This window comes from Drosophila willistoni (genome assembly GCF_018902025.1).
Source record: "Drosophila willistoni isolate 14030-0811.24 chromosome XR unlocalized genomic scaffold, UCI_dwil_1.1 Seg8, whole genome shotgun sequence".
Classification (NCBI taxonomy): Eukaryota; Metazoa; Arthropoda; class Insecta; order Diptera; family Drosophilidae; genus Drosophila; species Drosophila willistoni.
In genome coordinates this window covers 2,210,327-2,232,532 of record NW_025814059.1, presented here as the reverse complement: position 1 = coordinate 2,232,532, position 22,206 = coordinate 2,210,327, and the positions used below count along the sequence as shown (strand labels likewise).

The 22,206-nt window shown below is 33.5% G+C and overlaps 3 protein-coding genes across 5 annotated transcripts in view; 1 reads left to right on the top strand and 2 right to left on the bottom strand.

The window, feature by feature from the left end:
- The window catches only part of LOC6645865 (probable serine/threonine-protein kinase yakA), a 38,659-nt gene that overhangs the window by 7,357 nt on the left and 9,096 nt on the right, over window positions 1-22,206 (top strand). For all 3 annotated transcript variants that reach the window (XR_002724205.2, XM_023177601.2, XM_002068552.4), the window contains exon 2: window positions 13,386-14,139. Coding sequence is in view for 2 of the 3 variants with exons in the window: in XM_023177601.2 (XP_023033369.2) it covers window positions 14,095-14,139 (45 nt within the window). In the remaining variant the exon portion in view is untranslated. The remainder of the gene's footprint in view (window positions 1-13,385; window positions 14,140-22,206) is intronic.
- On the bottom strand, window positions 12,309-13,405 carry LOC6645867. The gene is made up of 2 exons (XM_002068554.2): window positions 12,636-13,405; window positions 12,309-12,559 (listed from the first exon to the last, which is right to left on the bottom strand). The coding sequence occupies exons 1-2, from the start codon at window positions 13,168-13,170 to the stop codon at window positions 12,369-12,371; spliced, it is 726 nt and encodes a 241-aa protein (XP_002068590.1). The 5' UTR covers window positions 13,171-13,405; the 3' UTR covers window positions 12,309-12,368.
- LOC6645866 lies at window positions 18,122-20,236 on the bottom strand. Its single transcript, XM_002068553.4, has 2 exons — window positions 19,540-20,236; window positions 18,122-19,282 (listed from the first exon to the last, which is right to left on the bottom strand). Exons 1-2 carry the CDS (start codon window positions 20,204-20,206, stop codon window positions 18,159-18,161), a joined length of 1,791 nt encoding a protein of 596 aa, XP_002068589.3. The 5' UTR covers window positions 20,207-20,236; the 3' UTR covers window positions 18,122-18,158.

Here is a 22,206-nt window from a genome sequence, read left to right as displayed (position 1 = left end):
ATTTGAGCTACTTTTAGTTTAATTTAAATAAAGCTTAGTATGTTCATAGGTATTAATGAGAATAATTCGAGTATTAAATTTGATAGCGTTAGTTTTAAAATTGTGGGAGGCAATTGATTGGAATCAAAAGTGGAAAATAAGATAACTCTACCCACCTACCAATCAAACATACAGCCCAAATATGATGTCTACAGCTTGTATAGACTTTAAGTAAATTAGTTTGTGTTCGAATTGCAGGGGCGTAAGGGGGCGTGGCTAATAAACTTGATTAGCATGCATACTATACAAGTCTACATCTCAAATTTGGTGGCTTTGTCTCTTATAGACTTTGAGATCTAGGTGTTTATACGGACGGACAAAAGGGAAATGAGAAGATCGATTCATTAGTTGATGCAGATCAAGAATATATATACTTTCCTTCTACCTTTTACATACATTTTGACGACCTAAGTTTCACCCAATTTCACCCCATTGAAAGTGAAAAGTTAAATTCATTAAAAAAATGAAAGAAAAGCAAAAAAATAAAAGAAGTGTGGCAAAAATGTGAGAGGCTTTCCAGGAAAAGTTAATCCACAATCCTTTTTGATTGAACTTAGTATTGAGGGAAAAATAAGGCTGAGAAGTCTGCATACGTTTCAAATCTCAAACTAATTGAACTGATTGTATTACTCAATTTGAAATAATTGCAATTTGTTACACAAGTTGCTAAAGTTAGGCTCTTGCTGAGAACCTAAACGCTATATAATTGTCATACAAAACGACTGTTTGGATTTAATTTCCATTTTCATTTGTTTTTTTTTTTCGCAAGTGGAATGTATAATTAAATTGTTGCCACTCGCAGAGTTTATGTTTTTTCTTTCTTTTTTTTTGCCATTTATGAGCATTAAATTAGCCACAACCCATAGAGCTCAATTAACCAACGTCTGAGGATGATTAAAAATGGCCAATAAGTAGGGGGGGTTTGAGGGGGGCAACTATGTATAGCTGTTAATACTGATTACGGGCCATTTTCTGTTGTTAAATGGCCAATCGAATGGCTCATTCATTTACATGCCACAAATTAAACTGCAAAATGCAACAACAGCAGCAGCTGCTTTAGATGATTGCATTTTGGGCAAAAGCCTTTTACTTTCTTCTTTAACCACAACTGAAAAAAAAAAACTAAACTATTTTATGCGTGTGCGAAAAAAAAAACTTAAGCTTAAACTATAACTAAAAGTTAGCAAAAACAAAATCTATGTATAAAATGAATAATCTCTTTGTTTTAGGCATGAGGATGGGAAAACTTTCACAATATCATTTAAGTACGAACTAGCAAGTACTTATTGTTTTTTCATCAAGATTATTGTTGACATAAAAATGCAAAAAATAATAATAAAAATAAATGCTAACTTTCATTTGCATTTAAATCTTTTGATGCTGCCGACAAAAAAGTTTATTCAAAATTCTTTAAAATAAGTATATACATTTTGTATAATTATTAATAATGTTTTTTTTTTTTGTTTCTCTGTATTTTTCAGGTTGGTAATCGAATAATTTTGAAAAATACTTTCTGCTATAAAACTAAGTAATATAGGTATATTCCAGTTAGATATTATATATTTTTCTTTCCAATAACCAATTACATCTAGAAAAAGGTAAAAGAAAAGAATCAGAAATATTTGTAAATTGATCAAACTTATTTTTTTAAGGTTTTAATGTTTATTGCCCCAAATTTCATTGCATGTTTTTATTTATCGAGACTTTTAAATCTATATAAATTTATAAAAAAAATATTAAAATTTGATAAAGAAATTAATAGTTAAGGGCCGACTTATTGTCTATTTGACATCCTTAGATCTGTCTTTGATTTATGTCACTTTAAATTTTTCTACTCTATGATTTTATTTTACTTGGGGAAGCTATTGAATGTGAAGCTATTGAATTTAATTACAGAAATATAAAATTTCTTACTTTTTTTTCTTAAACATTTTAATTTCTATTTTTTTATATTTATTTTGTTGTTTTATATAGTTTCATTCTGATTCAAACTTTTGTCGATTTTCATCAATATATTTCTTTTGAAGAAAAAGTTTTTCATTTGTTTTACAATTTTTAGAGAAATTGCCATGAATTCGATTTCAGTTTTCATAGTTAACAATTTGTTTTTTTTATAGAGTAACGAAATGTTCTTATGGCTTTAGTTTGATCAAAACTTCTGATTTCATTTGCCATTCACTTTGTTAATCAACAAAACTCAAATAAATGCCAATTGCGCAGGTAAAAAATACTTATAACAACATTTGTATGTAAATATTTTGTGGGTGAGGCAAAATTTATGGTAAATTTAGGTTTTTTGGTAGATATGTCTGCCAAAATGGCCAATTCAGGTTCTCAGCGCAAGTTCAATGTGATGGGAAATTTTCAATTAACGGAACAAGTATGGAGAAAAAAAGAAAATAAAAGAGATGAAAACGACAAGCACATTGGTTTTTCTCTCTTTTTTTTTTGTTTGAGACACAAAACGTAAAGACACAAATATACAAACATACAATACAACAAAAATATAAATTGCCTTGGCCACTTGAAAGCAAATCACCGCCATAAGATAAACAGAGGAAGCAACAGATGGACAGATTGACAGACGGCGGAGATGTCGAAGTAGAAGTGGGAGAAGGTGGGGGAGTGCGGGGAATTGAGCGGTTGATGTCGATTCAACAATCTTGTCAACTCAGGCAACAACCTACGCCGCTACGTACACTTGACCGGCTAATGGCTTTTTTGCGTTTCATTGAAGTTGCCTCAAAGTGTATATATAGTTATTTGGATATCTCTCTTTAGATATATAGATATTTTCTTTTTTTTTTCTTACAATTTGGCAGCTTGTTGAAAGTGAAATGTGTGAAAATGGCTAATTAAATGCACGGACAACTTCCATCCGCCTCCCTTTCTCTCTCTCTCTCTCTGTCTTTCTCTCTCTGTCTGTCTTTTGCTCTTTGTGTCTCGGTCGCCCACTTGATAATTTGATTTGCTTAACTCACGTTTCTATGAATTTCTCTTGGCCAGCTAATTATGAATTATTTTACAGATGGTTCATTTCCCTCAGGTTTTATTGAGTGATTTTTATGAGTTGGTTGGTTTTTTTTTTTGGTTTCATCTGTTTTGGCTTATTTGTTAAATGTTGAATTCTGTTGTTGTTAACAATTTTTCGTGTTTTTGTTTTGCTTTCAAAGCACGTAGAGGTAATTACGCATCAAGTTTGTTGCTTAAGTCTTTTGTTTTATGGCCAATTTAAGACAGCAACAAAAAAAGGTTTATAATAAAATGAAATAAGGCTTCAAAATGAGGTTAGTCGACACTCTAAAAGATCACGAAAAAGATCTAACTAAACAGAATCTCAGAATAAATTGGGTTAAACAAAAATTTCACTAATCATATAGATACACTTACAATTAAATGGGTATATGAACTTTACTAGCAGAGAAAAAGAGATATTATAAGACTTTTGGGAGGGGAAATGAATGAATATTATCAGCTCAGGTATTAACCCTTTTCTCTTTTTTCAAAAATTTGACTGAAAATGTATTCTAATTTATGTAAAAATTCAATCCTCTTCATAATGATTCTGCGCGAAAATAATGAACAAAAATCGTTGAACTTTCTTAAACAAATCGTTGGGTTATTCATAAGCAAATTTCTAAAAAAAAATCAACGAGCCTGAGAAATGACAATTTCTCAAGTATTGATTAGTTGACAAACCCACAACAACAACAACAGCAACAATAACAAAACAAGCAACAAAAAATTATTTATGCATATGAATTAGAAAGATAGAAAATTTCTAATGCAAATGTTGTTTTTTTTGTTTTGGTTTGTCTTTCTTTTTGTAACTTAACTGGTTTTTGATTTTTGTTGCTGTTGTTGTTGTTGTTATTTGTTGCGTTCTCAGAGTTAATCCGCATTTATCATAAGACCCAAAAAAGAGACAAAAGCAACCGAAATGAAATAAATTTAATCAACTGCAAAAAAAAATAAGAAAAAAATGAAAAATTATTTGGTAGCAAAAGAATTTCAAACCGGTTTTGAAACGATTTGAATTGTGCCAAATTTTTCAAATGGAATTCGATAAAGAATTACACAAGAATTTTGAAATTGCAAAATATATTTGAAATTAAATCGGTTAGATGGTTTTTGTTGAATTTGGGTTAAAAAGTTCATTGACTTGACTTGATTGAATGGTTAAGACAATTTCATGGTCCAAGGGTTTATAACTGGAAATCAGCTAAGACCAAGAGACACACAGAGAAAGAGACATATAAAGAGAAATGTATAGGGTGAAAGGTGTCTAGATATAGAATTTCAAAATACATCAACACAAATACGTGAGCGTGTATGTGTGTGTATTTGTATTATTTTGTAGATGTTTACTTACAATAAAAATAAATTCAAATAAGAATTATTGAATGACTGCGTCAGCTTTGAGGAATGCGACCTTGAGCTGTCATCGACGATGTTGGTTGGTGGCTGCGGCTGCGGCTGTGTCGGTTCGATATCGAGATGTCGTGACTGCCCCAGACCCAGGCTCAGAAATGGAAACCAAAATGCTGATGGAGACGCAGACGGAGATGTAGAAGGGTGACTACTGAAATATGCTGGCAATGGCAAAAATAACAAGTACAATACAACAGACAATAAATAAGAAAGAAGAGGAGACTGAGACTGAGAAATGGAGGTAGCTAAATCCAAATAAGAATCCGCATCAAATGAGAAAACACAACAACAAAGAGGGTAACAAATAATGGTTATAACCAACATTTTAAATACTCTTTTGATCAGGAACTTCAATCTTGACAGTTTTCATGTGTTCTTGGGATAGAATTGCACATTATTAAAGACATTTTTAGAAAGTTCAAGTGAAACCACAAAATTTTAGTTAATCTAAGTTGAAATTTTACACAAAACACTGGCAACTTAAGACTGTTTCTTATAACTTTTTCAAAATATTCTTCTGAACTCCCAAGATCTCTTCGAATGGATATTAAAGTTGAGCATTTGATCTTTCTAATGAGCAGTCTTCAGGTCATTTATTAAAGCACTTACTAGGTCAATATTTCTAAGACTTGTGAGCTTTTTCATTAACAGACTTTGCTTACCACTCTAGAATCATAATGTCATACCTCCATTTCTTAAGCTACAACTAGTTGGGAATTACAATTAGATACAGAAAAAAAGCAGAGCATAGCTTATGATTGAATACTCGTAGTTCAATTAACGAATAAGAAACATATTTATTTTTAGTTTTACTTCAATTTAATTGTTCTAACTCCGAATAAATGAGTAGATAAACTAAATTATGTTTCTTGAAAGTTTGTTCAATTTTAAAAGGCTTAATTAAGTGGGCTAAGGAGATATATAGACTAAATTATGTTTGTTAAAAGTTTAATAAATTTTAAAAGCCTTTTTTAGGCTTAATTATTGAATAACTTACTTGATGGTCTCCATAAGGGTAAATTCTGAGTAATCCATGAAAATAACACAATATCATTAACAAAGAAAAGAAATATAGGACTTGATATCACGTAGAAAGCTTTCGTCCGTCTCTTCATATATATCCCAATAGATATAGAGATGGATGTATTTAGATAGTTTTTGGAACATATATACCCCAAAAGTGTAAGAGAACTTTAGCACGCAATGCAGCATGTGGCAAAAGAAGAGGCAACAAATAATCTCATACGTACCTACCTATAGTAAAACACGTTTGACGGAACAATTTGATGAGAATGACGACGATGAAGATGATGATGATGATGATGTGATGGTGGATGAAGATGAAGATTGAATATCTGGGCAACCGCAAGGCATACATATCCCATACAAATAAACCACAGTCAAGTTGGAGCGGTATAGCGTTCACTTTTATTTTCAACTATGAGCATATTGCAACCGCAAAACAACAATAACAACAACAACTACAACATGAACAAAAGACGCAAATGGCATAACATGCCAAATAACAAAGATCAAAATCTAAACTCAATACTTCAAATGAGAACAAAAACTTGAGAAATAAGTTCTACTGATTCATTCAATTCACCTACCACGCAGATATGTCTGTATATACACAACTTCCTATTCCATTGAAAATCGTTTTGTCTCTTGATTGTCAGTCAAGAAACAAAAAAATAAATAACCAAAACAATGTGTATTTAATCAATATAAATATTGTTCACAACAACAAAAAATGGGCAAAAACATGGCGTAAATTATGACAAATGAGGTCTGGCTAAAGCCATAAAATTTATTTACTAATTTGTATAGGTATTTATTTATTTATTATTACGAGATTTATTTGCCAAAATACAAGTCTTTAATTAGGTTTACTTAGTGAACGTAAAAAAATAAACAAAGAAATAATAAGAAAACATATTTTAAAAAATATTTGATTAATTTCCAAAAATTTTAATAAAATTTGATTAACAAAATGCAAATATATTTGGGTTCTTTTCAATTTTTTAACAAGATTTTTAATAAAATCATACACTTTATCAATAAACACAAATTAAACTCTTTATAGAGTAGAAAATAAAGTCAGTTTTAAAATAGAAGTAGAAAAAGCAAAACAATGCGGCAACTCTTTGAGAGATGCCATCTTCACCTAATTTATGATGGCCCCGAGGAGCGGCAGAAAATAAGAAAAAAGATGCATCAGCAGCAGCCGCAGTAGTTTGAAATGTACGTGAGCAAGATGATGTGAGGCCTGAACTTGTTGGGTGTGTCCAAGTGTAAGCTGGCCCCCTTGCCTCCTCGCCCCCTTCTCATAGACCAATTGCATAAATGGGCGGCCTACTGGGTTAATAGTACATCGAACTCAACTGGTTTTTGATGCCGCCTTTTATGCTCTTTTTTTTATTTTATTGATTCTACTCGTGTCCGCATCGACTTGAATATAGATTTTCAGTTTTATTTCAACACACAAAATTAGAAAATCCATTAGAATGAAATCGTTTTCGACTAGAATCTAATTAAATTCTGTAAATTATGTGTAAAGTTTATGAAACTTGTCATTAATAATTAGATATACATTTACATATTTGTTGATTGGTTCGTTAGAGGATTTGTATGCAATAAAGTTCAAGGAATTCTTATATATATATATCTGCACCATGGAATACCTATGAGTAGGAGCACAATGTTGGCCATATTGATAAAGTGACAGATGGTGAATTATCTAGTCCCAACACTTTGCCCCTCATATCCATGAAGATGAATTTTAAAAAATACTTACTCTGACATAGGCTCAATGTACTCACTTCAACGGTCTGTATTATTTCTTCTACTTTATGCATGGTCCAAATCATAGTCTGGTTTTGTTAGTGAAATGTTTGGCTCTCTTATCTACAAATTTGAAGTCATTTGTTAAGCTGGAAGAATTTTTCTAGACAAAAATTTAAAAAAAGTCAAATGTTATAGTAGCTACCTGAAGAAAGTGAAAGAAAATTCCAAAAATGAGTAAGAAGTATTTTCATTAAATAGTTCTTCAAACAAACGATTCAGTTCACGCGATTCAATTCAGATGTTCATCTATAGCTTTTACCACATTTTTGTGTTTTTTTTTTTGTTTTGAAATATTTGCTAATCAATTGAACTGAAAACAGAAAGAGCAAAAGCCGCAAAAATGTTAATTTTATTTCATGCTGATCGTTATGGAATTTATCTTTTTATGGCATGCCTTCATACACACTTACACACATACATAGTAAGGTTTACTATAGGTAAGCTCGTTTTGTATGAACATAAATACATATGTCAGTCAGAGTCAAAGACTTCTTTTTGGCTCTGCTTGGCGGTTCGACAGCCCAACAAAAAGGAAAAAAAGAGAAGAAAAAAAAAACACTTTTAAGTTAAACTTTTACTTTCACTGCCAATTTGACTGAACGAATCAGCAGCTTCAGTGCCGGCACCGGCATCGACACTGCCACCGACACGGACACCGACACCGACTCTAGCACCAGCTCTAGGCTTTAGTTGAGGTGGAAGAGCTGGCTCAATTTGCATGGCGGGCGGGCAAACAATGTTATATTGTTGTAGAGGAGACTCATTTGCAAAAATTGTATCTGGCAGCAATTTAGCGCATAGATAGAGCAGGTAACGCAACCCACCCCACCGCATCAACCGCCCATCACCCCCCCCTCTGGATGTGTGTGTGCATTGTCTACGGTCTTTAGTTTAATTTCATTTTCACAATAACAACAATCTTTATTGTGCTGCATCTTCCACATCTTCTTTGCTTCATAGCGTTCCACGCCTCCCACTGCCCCCCCTGCTATGCCCCTCCACCCCTTGCACCCTCTGGGGTGTCACACGTGTGTTCACATGTGTGTGCTATGCAATTTGATCGTCACGTCGAGATCTTCGGCCGCAAATGTTAATGATGAGCATTTGATAATAGCAACCTCTGCGTTTTTCCTTTTGTCTTCTCTTCATCGTCATTTTCATCTTCTATTTTATCTGTTTCCTCTTTCCCTGTTGTTGTTGTTGTTGCTGTTGGACATGCTGCTTAAAGTTGTCTTCTTTGATTTTTCGCATGTTTTGTTAGTTTGGCTATGTAAGCATGTATTTTTGGCTGTCAAGGAAAATTTGTTGAACTTTTGTGTTTTTTTTTTTTTTTTGCTTTTCGTTGTTTTATGTGTTACAACTGCTAAAATCGATTTAGGTAGCGAAAGTTGCCATTAACAACAAATAGTTAAGAGTTCAGTTACACGTTTGATTATAAAGTCTGCTTAAAACCTTATAAAGTAGAAAATATATAGCCTTAATGTATAAAGGCTAAATATTAAGTAGAACTTTAATCTCATTCTAGTGAAGTTTAACAGAAATATTTTCTAAATCTCTTCAATTGGTGGCCTTAAATATGGCAAAATGTTTTTGAAAATATCAAATTTTGCTACTTTTTAAAAATGATTTCCTTAAATACATGTTTTATTATTAATGCAAAACCATTGAATATTGACTTTTTCAAGAGTAAGCCATGAAAGCAATCAGATTCAGTTTACTTCAAAGGATTTTACATCACTTTTATTGAGAGAACAAAGAAAATTTTGTTCTCAAATCTAGAAAATTGAAAAAAAAAAACAAGACTTCCCAACTCTTTTTTGATTGGAATTACATAAAATAAAATTATTTGATGAAGTTATCTTCAAATCAATTTTAAAAAAATATAAAATTGGCTCTTTATAATAACCCAAAAGATGGAAAATAAAGTATGGAACGAACAAATTATTGAAAATAAACAAAGGAACTTGATTTTTAAATGTTTTCAACATGAAGGGAATGAATGGCTCAAATACTTTTTGCTACTTGTGTCTACTAGTTAAAAGTTTACTTTTGCTGATGCATTATAGTGTTTGATTAGTTAGTTTTTTATAGAATGTACATATGTAGGTATATCATCAATATCGAAATTTAGTTAAGTTATTATAATTACTCAACTAAATTGATATTAATGATAAACATTCTATGAAAAACTAACCAAGTTTTTATAATTACTCAGCTTTTTTTGTTCTAAAATGAGAACTTACCCTATTATATTATTTTTGCCCACAACAAATTAATAAATTTTACAACTAAAATATTAAACTTAAAGAAGAACAAACAGATTTTGTTAGAAAGCCAAAAAATAAATTTGGTTTTATGCTTGAAAAAATAATTTTGGTTAGTTAAAATACTTGAAATATAAAAAAACTGCTGTCTCTATATTTTATGTAAAGTAGTTGAGGCAATAAAATGCAATGGAATTGCCAACAGAGTTAAGAAACGATAAGTTAAGATAATGCTTGATAATGGAAATTCTACAAGATTGAGTATGCAACCGGTCATTATATTATACAGACATACATATACACATACATATGTATGTATGTATGTATGTATGTATGTACATATCTAATAGATATGCATAACGTCAAGTGCAAGCCGCATCTTGGTCTCACCTGGGCCAATAGCTCTTGGTCAAGTTAGCCTTGTTCTTAATAGACAAAACATTGTGGTTGTAGTTGCAGTTGCAGTTGTTTATGTTGTTCGTAGTCGTTCATGAATTGAGCATAAGCAACGACAAGTGCATCTGTAAGATGCATATCAAGTGTCAGACCCGCTGACCACAACCTTGTTGTTGTAGTTGTTGTTGTTGTAGTGAGGAATGCCCAAAGAGGGGGGGAGTGGTGGCAAGATGTGTGTTTGGTATGTGATGCCAGAGCAAGTTTGTTGCCTAAGTCTTTTGTATTTTGATTCTAACTGAGGCGTGGCCAGTTGGCACGTAACCAACAAAACATACAGAGAAAGAGGGAGAGAGAGAGAGCGCATGAGGTGGAGAGTAACAACAATAAAGGCCAAACAACTTTCTTTTCTAGCCAACACTCTCACTTATAATTTTTAGAGCATTATCTGAGCTTATCTCAAATCGTTTATCTTGCATCTTTATTTTTGTTTTGAATATGCCTTGAAATGCGACATCGACAACGATTTCGTAACGATTTCAATGATCATTTTCCTATATACATATGTATGCTTTGTTATTGTTACCATTGGCCTATATGTATGTGTGAGTGTATTTATGTTTCGATTTTTGATCAGTTGTTTATTCAAAACGAGACGACACGTTGAAGATGTCTGCCTACGTAATCAGTTTTCGAAATGACAGTGAAAGATGCTCGTGATGAAAGTTCAATGGCAATAACTGACAAATAACTGATATTTGAAGTTGAAAGGTGTGACATATTCACAATTCAATATACGACAAACAATCACAATCCCATACAAAACCAAAAGAAAGGTCTTGTCAAAGAAATCTAAGTTAAAATATTTAACATATCCAAAAGTAACTAGCAAAATTGCCTTCAGTTTGTTTTGTGCAAATAAAGAAAGTCATCAAAGCTAACTGTCAAAATTTTGTTTCTTTTCTTATATCACATACATACAAATATATTTTGTATTGAAAAATGACAGTCAGATATTCAATTTAGTTGACTCGAAAGCATTTCTAACTAAATAACGAAATTCGGTTAGCAAAAAATGTCAAGCAAAGTTAAATATTTTACAATTAGACATAACTTAAGATTCAATATATTTTCATATTGCAACTTGACAAATTTATTATTACTCTTAAAGCGATTTCAGAAATTTTTAAGATTTTTCTGTGAAGAGTTTTTTTCTAGAGTAATTCGGAATCTATTAAAGCCAATAGAACTTTTGAAAAGCTTAAAAAAACATATTTTCTTGAGGCATATTCACTTTTCTTTTAAATACGTTTCAAAAAATTCTACAACTTTTTGAAAAATGTCTAAATCTGATTAATTCTAATAGAACTTATTAAACTGACTTATTATCTGAGCTAATAAAACATATTTTCTTTAGGCATATTTAGTTATACCTTTTGAAAAATGTCTAAATCTACTGTCGAACAGTATTTTGATTTATAAATTTTCAAAAAATCATTCAAAAATATTGATAAGTAAGAATATATATTTCAAGTTTCTTCTTCAAAAAGCCACAAAATGTTTTTGTAATGAAATATTTCAATTTATTTATTTATTTTATAATAATGGTATTAACAAACTAATGAAGCAACAAATGTTAGTTTTTTTTATTACAATATTTAAATAGAATTTTCCTTTTCTGTTAAATTGAAAAAAGTTCATTTTGGGATCCAACAAAGACCAATTTAATTAAAATTCTATAAAATTTGTATAACTTCTTCTTCATCTCCCCTGCTGATAATAGTGCTACGCCTATGAAAGTAAAATCTTGTTGAATTTTTACACGAATAGATACCATACGATATATATGTATATTTCCATAAATAAAACACATAAATCAGTGTGCTGGAGAGCTCTAAACTCTGAAGCTCAGACCCCTGAAACTCATTAGTAATCAAAAGCTGTGCAACAGCTCGATAAATAGAGTCTGAGAGACTCAAACTGAAAAGAGAGACACACGATCATTGAATTCTTTTTCAAGACTCGCACAAAATCGTTGCACAAGCACAACAGAGAGGAAGGAGGGGGCGACTTGTAGAGTAGAGTAGAGTAGAGTAGAGTATGTGGGCTGAAGTGCCACTGGAATGGAACGTTGTCACAGTGTTGCCTGTTGCCTGCTTGCCTGTCCGTCCAGTCAGCCAGCCAGCCTGCTTTGCTTATTTTGTCTTAATGGCCATTTTATCCATGTTGTTTTAGTAGCAATTTAAATATTTTCAGGTTTTTCTTTCTGTTTTTGGTTTTTTTTTTATGTATTTGTGGAAAATATTTGAACTAACAAAAAAAATACCACCATCAACAACAACAACACCACAAATTTACTTACAGACGAAAGCTTTACTTATGCATAATTAATTTTTAACTAGCTTTAACATTCGAGGACGATGACTTTTTGGCCTTGATCTTGGCACCACCAGCACCGCCAATGGTTGACTTTTTGCGACCATTCAATTTTGTTTTATTGGTAGACATTGGCAAAGGTTTCGGTTTAATAATTCTCGCCTCGACTCTTATATACAGATCATAGTTGAAATCTCCACATGTTTTGCCTGCCCCAAAAATAATGGAAATGAAATATTAATTGATTTAAAAGGAATTTCGTTTCGTTTTTGTTTGAAGACATACCACAACACATTTCCTCGCCACAGGACTCACAGGTCATTAGACGCGTTTCAACAATGCCCGATTTATTTTTAATCTTTTTAACACAATTATTAAGGGCATATTCGCGACGATCTTTGGCCTCTGTTTTCAATTCCAATTTACCCATTTCGACCATACGACTAAAATACTCCTCTTCCAGTTTATTTTTTGGCCTCAATGTTGTAAGCATTTTCCAATCAATGGGCACAGCGCAGAGTTCCATAAGGACAACATCTTTCATTTCATTTGGTACTGGATCGGCATACGTATAGAATACCTCACGTTCACCATTATTTTTGAGCAATTTACGCATTTCCTTTTTGGGCATCTTGAAGGCATAGTCCTTCTCACGTATTTTAATCTCCTCCGCCCTCACCTTAACGGGTCGCATCTTGTAGTCGGGCACTTTTTCCATTAGACGTTTGAATTCCTCAATTGTTTGTATATTGCTGCGACTCAAATCTAAAACGGGTACAACCGTTTTCTTTTTGGCCAACAAATCATCCAATTTACTCATTTTAAATGTTTTTTTTTTGTGTTTATAAATTTAGTTAACAATAAAAAGGGTTTGCTTCTATTGAACAAACAAAAAACATTGAGGGGACAAAAATTCATCGTTACCTGGGCAACGTATTCGGTATTTTAAGGACATTTTTAGTATGTTTACGATTTCCTGTGTGGTATATTCTAGTATATTAATATCATAATTCTTTTTCATTCTTTTGATTTCAGCGCCATATCTGGAAGCTCTTGTGTATGTGTAATTCGGTAGAGAAGTCAACAAAACAGAAACTGAAACTGAATCAAGACTACGAAACGTTGTCGTCGTCGTCGTCGTCGTCGTTGAAAAGCAGTTGGCCCGTTTTTATCGTGCTGGCATTTAATTTACTTTATTTTGGTTACGTGGTTTTTGGGCCTGAAATCTCTAACTTGGCGTTGAAGTTGAAGTTTTGGAGCTAACGTCGTCGTCGACGTTGTTGTTGTTGTCTGGCCGCGGCCGAAAAAGAAAGTCACGACATTTAAAGCGGCAGAAACAAGATTTCCAAGATTCTGCAACGAAAGTCAAAGTTACAAGTTTACTTCAAAAGACCATTTTGCCCTCCTCCCTCTCACCCTCCCCCTTCTTTGGTTCGGTTGCACTGCACTAGTGTGTGCATGTGTGTGTCCGTGTGTGTGTGTGTGTGTGCCACATTTAGAAAGTGAAAATCGAGTGCAATCGTTGTCGGCATATATTTTTTGGCCTGGTCTTTGCCTTTGGGCGCTGACGCTGCAGTTGAAAGTGAATTGATATATATATATATATATACATATACGGTCGGTCTATCGGTAGCCGTTGTTGCTGCCGCCTTAACATACAAACCATCCATCTCCATCTCCATTTCCATTCATCAATAAGTGGCCAACGACCACGGCGCAGCAGACAGACAAAAGTTCAACAACAATGGAGGCCGAAGAAATTACCAAACTTGTTGATGGCGTTTATAGGGTAAGTTTATTTTGCCTTTGTCTTTTCTTCTTTAATTTCATTTTCGTGTGCCAGTTTTGCTTCTCGACTTTTATTTGCAAAACAATAAAAAGAAATCAAGCAACAAAAAGTAGAATTCATCTATGATAAGAATTTCTAAATGTTTTTCAAAATAAATTGCTTTAATATATATACATATATTTAAGATAGAAAGAATCTAAGATGTAATTAAAGTCTATTTTCTATAATCTTTTTAAGTGATCTCCTATCTTTATTATATCAACTTCCGGCACTTGTCAAAATTAAAGGAACATGTACATATATTTTATTTATATGTTTGTCTTTTGTAAGAGGTTCCCTTAAGCTAAAAGCTGACAAAAACAATTTGGTTAGTTGGTTGGTTGGTTGTTTGGTTGTTTGGTTGATTGTTTATATAATCAACTGTCAGGGTATTGCGTGAAGGCCATTTCTATTAAACCATCTATGAACCAATTTTTGGGTTTCGTATCGTAGAAACTTTTGGTTTTTCTAAACGTTCATAATCCATAATGATGATGATGATGATGATAACCGTTTTTGGTTAACAATTTATAACGTTAAATGCTTTTTGGGGTTAACTTCAACCGACAATTTAATGCCGCACGCGATAACCATAAAAAGGTACAAAATCAACACAAAATATTGATACACACAAAAATAAATTAAGCCAAAATATCAAAATCAAAAGAAAACAAAAATCCAAAAACAAAGAAGTTAAGCTACGAATTTCGAATACTCTTACTTCTTACAATCTCTTAAGCGAAATATATAGATTAATTTAAGAAAGAATTTAACAAGCTTCCAAGTTTATCATTTGCCTTAAATTATACCTACTATTTGTTAGCCTTAATTGCATCTGATTAGCTGAAATTTATTAGATACATTGAATTTACATTAAATATGCAAGGTGAACCAATAAAAGAGTCAACACTTTTTGTTGTGTAACAACTGATATACTCTTTTTCTATGAATATTTTGTGTTACAATTTTGGAAAATGAGGAAAACAAAAAATATGTATTTTTAGATTAAGAGACATTTTGAAAGTGAGTTGGCTGATGGTAAACCAAATTTGGTCACGATGTTGTTTCGGACGAGAGAAGCTTGAAATGGTAGTTGGCTTTAGACAAGTTCAATTGAATTTTTGTGTTTGCCTATTGCCTCAAGACGAACAGACACCAAGATGAAGTTGGAGACGTCGCGACGTCCACGACTCCGCCTTGAGAGTTTGGCAACTATTTCTTTTTTTTTTTCTCTTTCTTTCGGTTTTTGTTTATTTTTGTTGCTGCAGTTGCATCTGCCGCTTGTGGTTTGTGGAGTAAGACGGTGGCGGATTCAGAGATAAAACTGAATTATTTTGTTTGAGTGAATTAAGAAAGTCTTGAAATCTCCTTCTAGCTCCGCCCCTGTAGTAAGTTGGGTGGAGTAAGGGGCAGGCGTTGCACATTTCGCGCATCTATTTCATTATGTAACTATGAGTTTGTTTTTTTTTTGTCTTTCTTGTCGAAACTTGCTGCTGCTGTTGGTATTTTTGTTTTTTTTTTGCGGCTTGAAATTGCGGAAATTTTGTTTTGCTTTTTTGGGTTGCTTCCTTGGCACGTTGTTGTTGTTGTTGTTGTTGTTGCAGTTGCACACATCGTTGCATTTTCTCGACCAGCATTTGCATTTTATGTTTTTTTTCATCTCTATGTGTCACACACACACACACAAGATGCAGAGACCATGTTAGTCTCTCTTATTGAATTAGTTAGTGTAAATATGACAAAGGCGCGGCCAAAGACGAAAGACTCAGGAAACGAACTTGTCTCATAGTTTTTTTTTTTTTTCACTTGGTATTGGAATTGGAATCCGTTGTCTATATACACATAAATTGCTATGCATTAATCAACTCACTTCCTTAGTGATTTCTTTATGATTTTTTTTTCCTTTACATAGTTTTTTTTTGCTTTATTTTTTTTTTATTATTATTATTTTTTCTGTTTCGCTTAATTTGCAGTGATTTATTTCGATCCGTTCGTCGTGTCGAGCCTCTCTCAGTGCTCAGTTGTCTGTCAGTTTTAAGTGGTCTACAGATTTATTATCACAATATTATTATTATGTTATGCTATTTTCTAATTAATCGACTGGTTGGCATTTGCCTATACATACACACACACACACACACACACACACACATACATACACACATTTTATAAGCCTCGCATTTGGCTTGTTTGTTTTTGTAGTTTTTAAGCGGGTTTTTGAATTAATGATATATCATTTAGATTTCTCTTCTAAGATCATTAGCAAACTGTTTTTATTTAAAGAACTGGCCGACCTTTCTAACAAAAATATTCCCAGAAACTGCTTAAATTGGCACATTTAACCAACAAAAAAAAAAGTTGAGTCAAGTTAAGTCACATTAAGTTCGTGTGTGATCTAGTTTAAATGATAGATCTACAAGAAACTGGTTTTTATTCCATCAAATTGATATTTCGCCTTTAAATGCAATTTGAAAAAGAAATATATACATAATATCATTAGATCATATAACTTGTTTTGATAAATGAACGATGGGAAACTAAGCCAACAATAAGTTGTTACTTAATACAAGTTAAGTGTAGTAACTAAAGATTTGCATTCGTTAAGCCATTTAAGATAGTTAAACTAAACCCTAATGACTTAATCAGTTTGGAAGTTCTATAAGTTTATAATAATTTATGTTCTATGCCTAATTTTTTTAAATTATTTCTGATTTATTAGTCATGCTTATGTATTTAACTCGTAATCATGCTTGCAAAATGTATATAGATGACTCGTATTTCTCTTAGTGTAAACAGAAGATTATAGGATTTAGTTTTCCCTTCTCTTCTGCAAAAAATTCCTGCAAATTCATTTTTCAGATTGTTTGTCATTCGCTTAGATTTATGACACATTCTCCAAAAAGAGGGGCAAAAAAAAGAAGGCAAACATAAATTGAATCTGATGTCAGTGAGCGCGCCACGGCGAGTGATCAAAATGACATCCAGCTGACCATACACACACATAGAAACGTATGCACATACATACATAGAGTCAAGCCGCTTGAATGGGAACACCTCATGAGAAGTGGCAACTTATAGGGGGGCGAAGCCTCTCAAGAGCCAAAGAGCTAAGGCACAGCATGTGGCGCATACAAGTGGGAAGGTGTCCAATGTGCTGAAATACAGAAATAGAGAATAAAAAAAAAAAAAACAACAACAAACTACAACTACAACAAGCAATGAAAATAAATTAAAATTGCAGCGCCACTGATGACGATGGCAACGGCTATGGGTAACATGGAGACGATGATGGCCTAATGCCCAGTGACAACTCAGAGGGAGGGAGCAAAGCTGGAACTTGCCACTGCCACTGCACTGTTGAGAATACTGTGAATGACTGACGATGTTGTAGGCATTTGTACGGCTGCAGCATTAGAGAGGCACAACCAACAACTTGGTACTTGAAACGGGAGGAATGGGCGTGTGTTTGCCAAGGGTTAGACGAGATGGCTGCGAGGGGGGGCACTACAAACTGGAACTAGGTCAACGTCCGAGTGGACTGAGAAGCCCTACGATTTACCCTTTAATGACTTTATTCCCCTTTTTTTCTGTTCGCCTCCCCATATTTGCCTCAAATTGTTGGCTTGGATTCTTAAAATTCAAACTACAGAAATATATTTCATATCTCATTTAAGCCAAGACAAATCTTAAATTTTATATTTGTATCCCTAACTTTATGTGAAGGACATATGTATGTTCCTTGTAGAAGCAAACGATTGTATGTGCTTCTTTATACTAAATGGTTTGAAATGTCAATATTTATAAAATCTTTAAAATACCCTTAAAAATTTCCGATTACCAAACTTTTGTAGGAGAGACAGAACTAAAGCAAATAATCAGAAGATTCACTCAAATGAATATTAATTCATAAACTTTTCCCCCCTTTACAAAAAGTCTCACTATATAGATTACGATTCGTTTAATTAATAATAAGTGGGTTATTATCGTGAGCTGGATGGTATAATGGATAGATTTTCAGATTTCAAAATGTAAGGAACTTCAGTTGAATAGAATTTTGGACGTGGACAAACTCGTGTGTTCTCCGCATTCAGATCAATATCAGGACAACATTTAAATGTGTTCCAATATTTGTTTGGTATAAATTTTAAGCTGTCAATGTAGTCCAAAAAGTGTGTCTGGACCTTGGTAAGTAGCCGCTTGAAGGTATTGTAAGTTAATTCACGATATCTGGGACACTTGATATCATGATGATGCGGCACACCTGGACAATAGACCCAATAGCGTTCGATGCATTTATTTCTGAGATACTTGGAGAAAATGGTACGCTTACGACGACCCATCTCAGTGGTACCAGTCATCCATGCTGTACAATATTTTGCCGAGTCCCATAGACGAGCGGTTACCTGGGGCATTTCACTTATCTCCTTGATCAGATCATTTTCACGCAAATGGTCTAGGGATCTGCGTAGCCAGGGTGATAGATGTCGAAAGCGTACCGCTGACATAATCAGGTTAACAAACTTTTTGCGGACTGGCCAATTGAATTCGAACCAACGGACGGCAGCAAAGAATACCTCATCCTCACAGTTAACACAAATCGTATCCTGCTTGAACAGAAGATGCACTTCGTGGGCAGTCAAACGCAAAAACTCGGTGGAGGCTACCAATGGTATGAATATTTTTCGCAGCTTGCAAACCAAAATGGGCAAAATTTCTCCACATCCCAGAATACGTCCCTTCATATAGGCATGAAATGCCGTCATCTCACACAAGCCCATATCGTGGTTTAATGAGAGAGTGTACCAATAGTGTTCCAATAGTTGCTGTACACCCAAATACATGGCAGCTATAAAAAGCGGTATAAATTGATCATCGACATCCAATTCCTCGCTTTCGGTCAACATCCAATCGTAGATTAAGGGCATCACGGCCATTGGAACTTGATGGGTTGGAAAACGTATCGATAAGCCATTACAAAAAAAAAAATTTTGAGCAAAATGTGTGAAAATATAACGATCGACGTAGCAAAATTTCGTTCCACTTTGCACTTCCATATCGGTATTCCAATAATTACGTATACATATAGTAAGCAGCTCAACGGGGGCTAAAAGAAATGAGAAATAATAAATAAATTGGTTATAAATAAATAAAATCAATTTTGGTGGGGGTTATTTCTATGTAGAGTATATAAATATCTAGACGTTTCATACTATTTTAGTAATAACTATTTATAGGAATACAAAGTTTAAAATTGAGTTTGAAACGCTTAAAAGGCAAAGATTAAGAGTGAAACATTGCTTAGCTTATGATTATGATCTAGTTGGCTTAGACTAACAAGGGTAATAAAAATTGTTAACTTACTCAATTCTTTTCCATTGCGGTTATTGAGAAATAATGCCAAAGAATCTTCTTCTACGACATTCATTGGTTTGAAAACCATTTCGAAATCATAACAAGATCCAACAGAACGTGGCGTGTTAACGGCATAGGTATTATTTAGCATTGATTGTATTCCATCATCAATATCGGGCACTTCTGTCTCTGTTTCATCATTATCTTCCTCAGTCCAACGAGCGGACATTAACTCCAAGTCAGACATTTTGAAGACTTCATTGGTCACCGGACCCTTTGGATATTTCACAACATTCCATAAGTCCGACATCGAGCAATCGATTGCACCATGGTCCATAGTCGTCTTGGCTTCCAAATCGAAGAACAAACTGTTGTGGCTTCGGCTTGAGTTCAATCTGCTCGTCAGAGGTGTATAATGTGGCTGTCTCTTATTGCCACTGGACTCACTGATATCCTCCATGTTGGTCATTAGATTTTCTGGCACTGTATCCTTATCAATATATTCCTGCCAATTCCAATGCGGCGTGAATATATCTTGCGAGTTGCTCAACAAATCGCTGCCCTTCTCATCGTCATTGGTTATGATGGCTATTGTCTCTGCCTCTGATTCGTCGTCCCATGATGAAGAACTTCTGGACTTGGCTGACATCCTGCCTGACATTTTAAGGGATTTCATGGCTTTTAATTTCAATTGAATTTTCTTTTTTATTTATTTTGATTTTTATTTAATTTTATTTTTATTTTTTTTTTGCTCTTTAATCGAAAATGCTTCTTACTTCGAATGTGAAGCTAAACCGAATGAAGTTTGATTTCATTACTTGATGAAGTCTGATTTTCATTTTTGAAGGAATTTGCTATGAATACTTGATTTTAATATAAATTTGGTTTATACACTGGGGGAAATCACTTTGTAACTTGAAAATATTTTTATTGGTTCAGAACTTGAAACTAACCAATGGATTTTTCATAATCAAAAATGTTATAAAATTTATTAAGTACATGATTTAATTTTATATAACATTTGCTTTTTATTATATTTATTATTAGTTTTGTTGTAGTTGCAAGACTTTTCAGAGTTTCTTAATCTCTTTTTGGTATACGCCGAAGTTTGTATACCCTTGCAAGTTTATTTTGTTAATCTTTCCTTACATTTCCTTAATCTTTCCTTACATGCCATCAAAGTGGAACAAGTTTTATCTAAAAAGCCTTAGCATAGCAAATAACGAAGTTATTGATCAAAGTCACAGTTTACCACCGATTGTTGCTATGGAAGCTATATGATATAGTCATCCGATCTTTATGAAATTTGGCACTGTCATTAACAGATATATTAAACAAACAAATATTTAATTTGAAAGCAATCGCGTCAAAAGTCACGTATAAAAAATATCGCTAGAAAATATCGTCTTGAATTTTGATTTGTTATCTGCCAACTGAAAGTTTCGCTTCGTTTGCGCGGATCAGGAATATATGTCTCCCGTCTCCCCTTGTCGCTCTCTCTCTCTCTACAAGGGTATAACATTTTAGATCTACGTAATGATCTTTTTCGAGATGCTATTCAAAAATTGTATTATTCGTCTTTAAGGTTTAATTCAGAAAGCAGTTTTTCGTGGTCACGCAATGAGTGAATTATTTTACATTTAACATTTTTCACGCACTTTGCGTTCGCATTCATCTAAAAAACAAAAAAAAAAAATGTATTGTGAGAGGGGGCGTGACTGGTTGCGCCTTGACGCCTTTTGCTAAAGTTTTGTCAACAGATAGCTTGGAGTTGTTGTTTTTTTGTTGTTGTTGCGGTTGTGGTTGTTGTTATACCTGTTGCGTGTTGTTGTTTTTCTAATTGGCATAATTGGGGTTCGTTGTTGTTGTTGTCTCTGTTTGTTGTTTCTGTGGGCTGCATTCTCGCATGCCTCTTAGGTGGGTGTGTCCATGCTGGCGTCGTTAAATTATGGCCTAGCCTGAATTGTGGCTCCACTTGCCCAGCCATGGCATACCTCGTTGAGAAATGTTGTGGTGGTGGTAGTGGTGGAAACGTTGGTGGACATGGTGGGGGAGTGGGTTGCGGGTTGCCAGCTTGCCGGTTGCTGCTTGCATGCCGTTTTGCATTTGAGTTTTAGTTTTTAATTAAAATAAAATTACATACAATGTGTGTTTGTGTGTGTGTGTGTGTGCGCTCAGTTGGGGCGATTTATGTTAAGCGCCGATTAGAGTCATACTAGGCGTCCCCCTTTTGGGCTGTGCCAAACCTACCTCAATTAATTTTGGGTTAAATATTGTCCAACTGAAGCAAAGTGAATGAGAGATTTTGCAGGTGTGATAAGCCCCGATTGCGTCAGCACCTTTTATTTCTAATTGCCACTTGCCATCAACTTTTGATATCCCTGTAAAATGGAATGGAAAATGGAATTCAAACCCATCTAAGCAAATGGCAATTTGTCAAAATAAAGTTAAAGTTCTATTTGCCAAACATTTCATTCTAACAAAAATTCAACTAAATCCCAGAGGAAGCATTACTGAAAGATAGATCCATCGGGGATAATGGAAGGAATCACCCAAGGGATCCTTAGGACTACTTAAGTGCTTTAGCGTTATTCTTGTATTTCGAAAATATTGTTTCATTTTTTTTAAATTTTTCCAATATAATTTGCAAGAACAAGAATTTATAAAAATAATCTT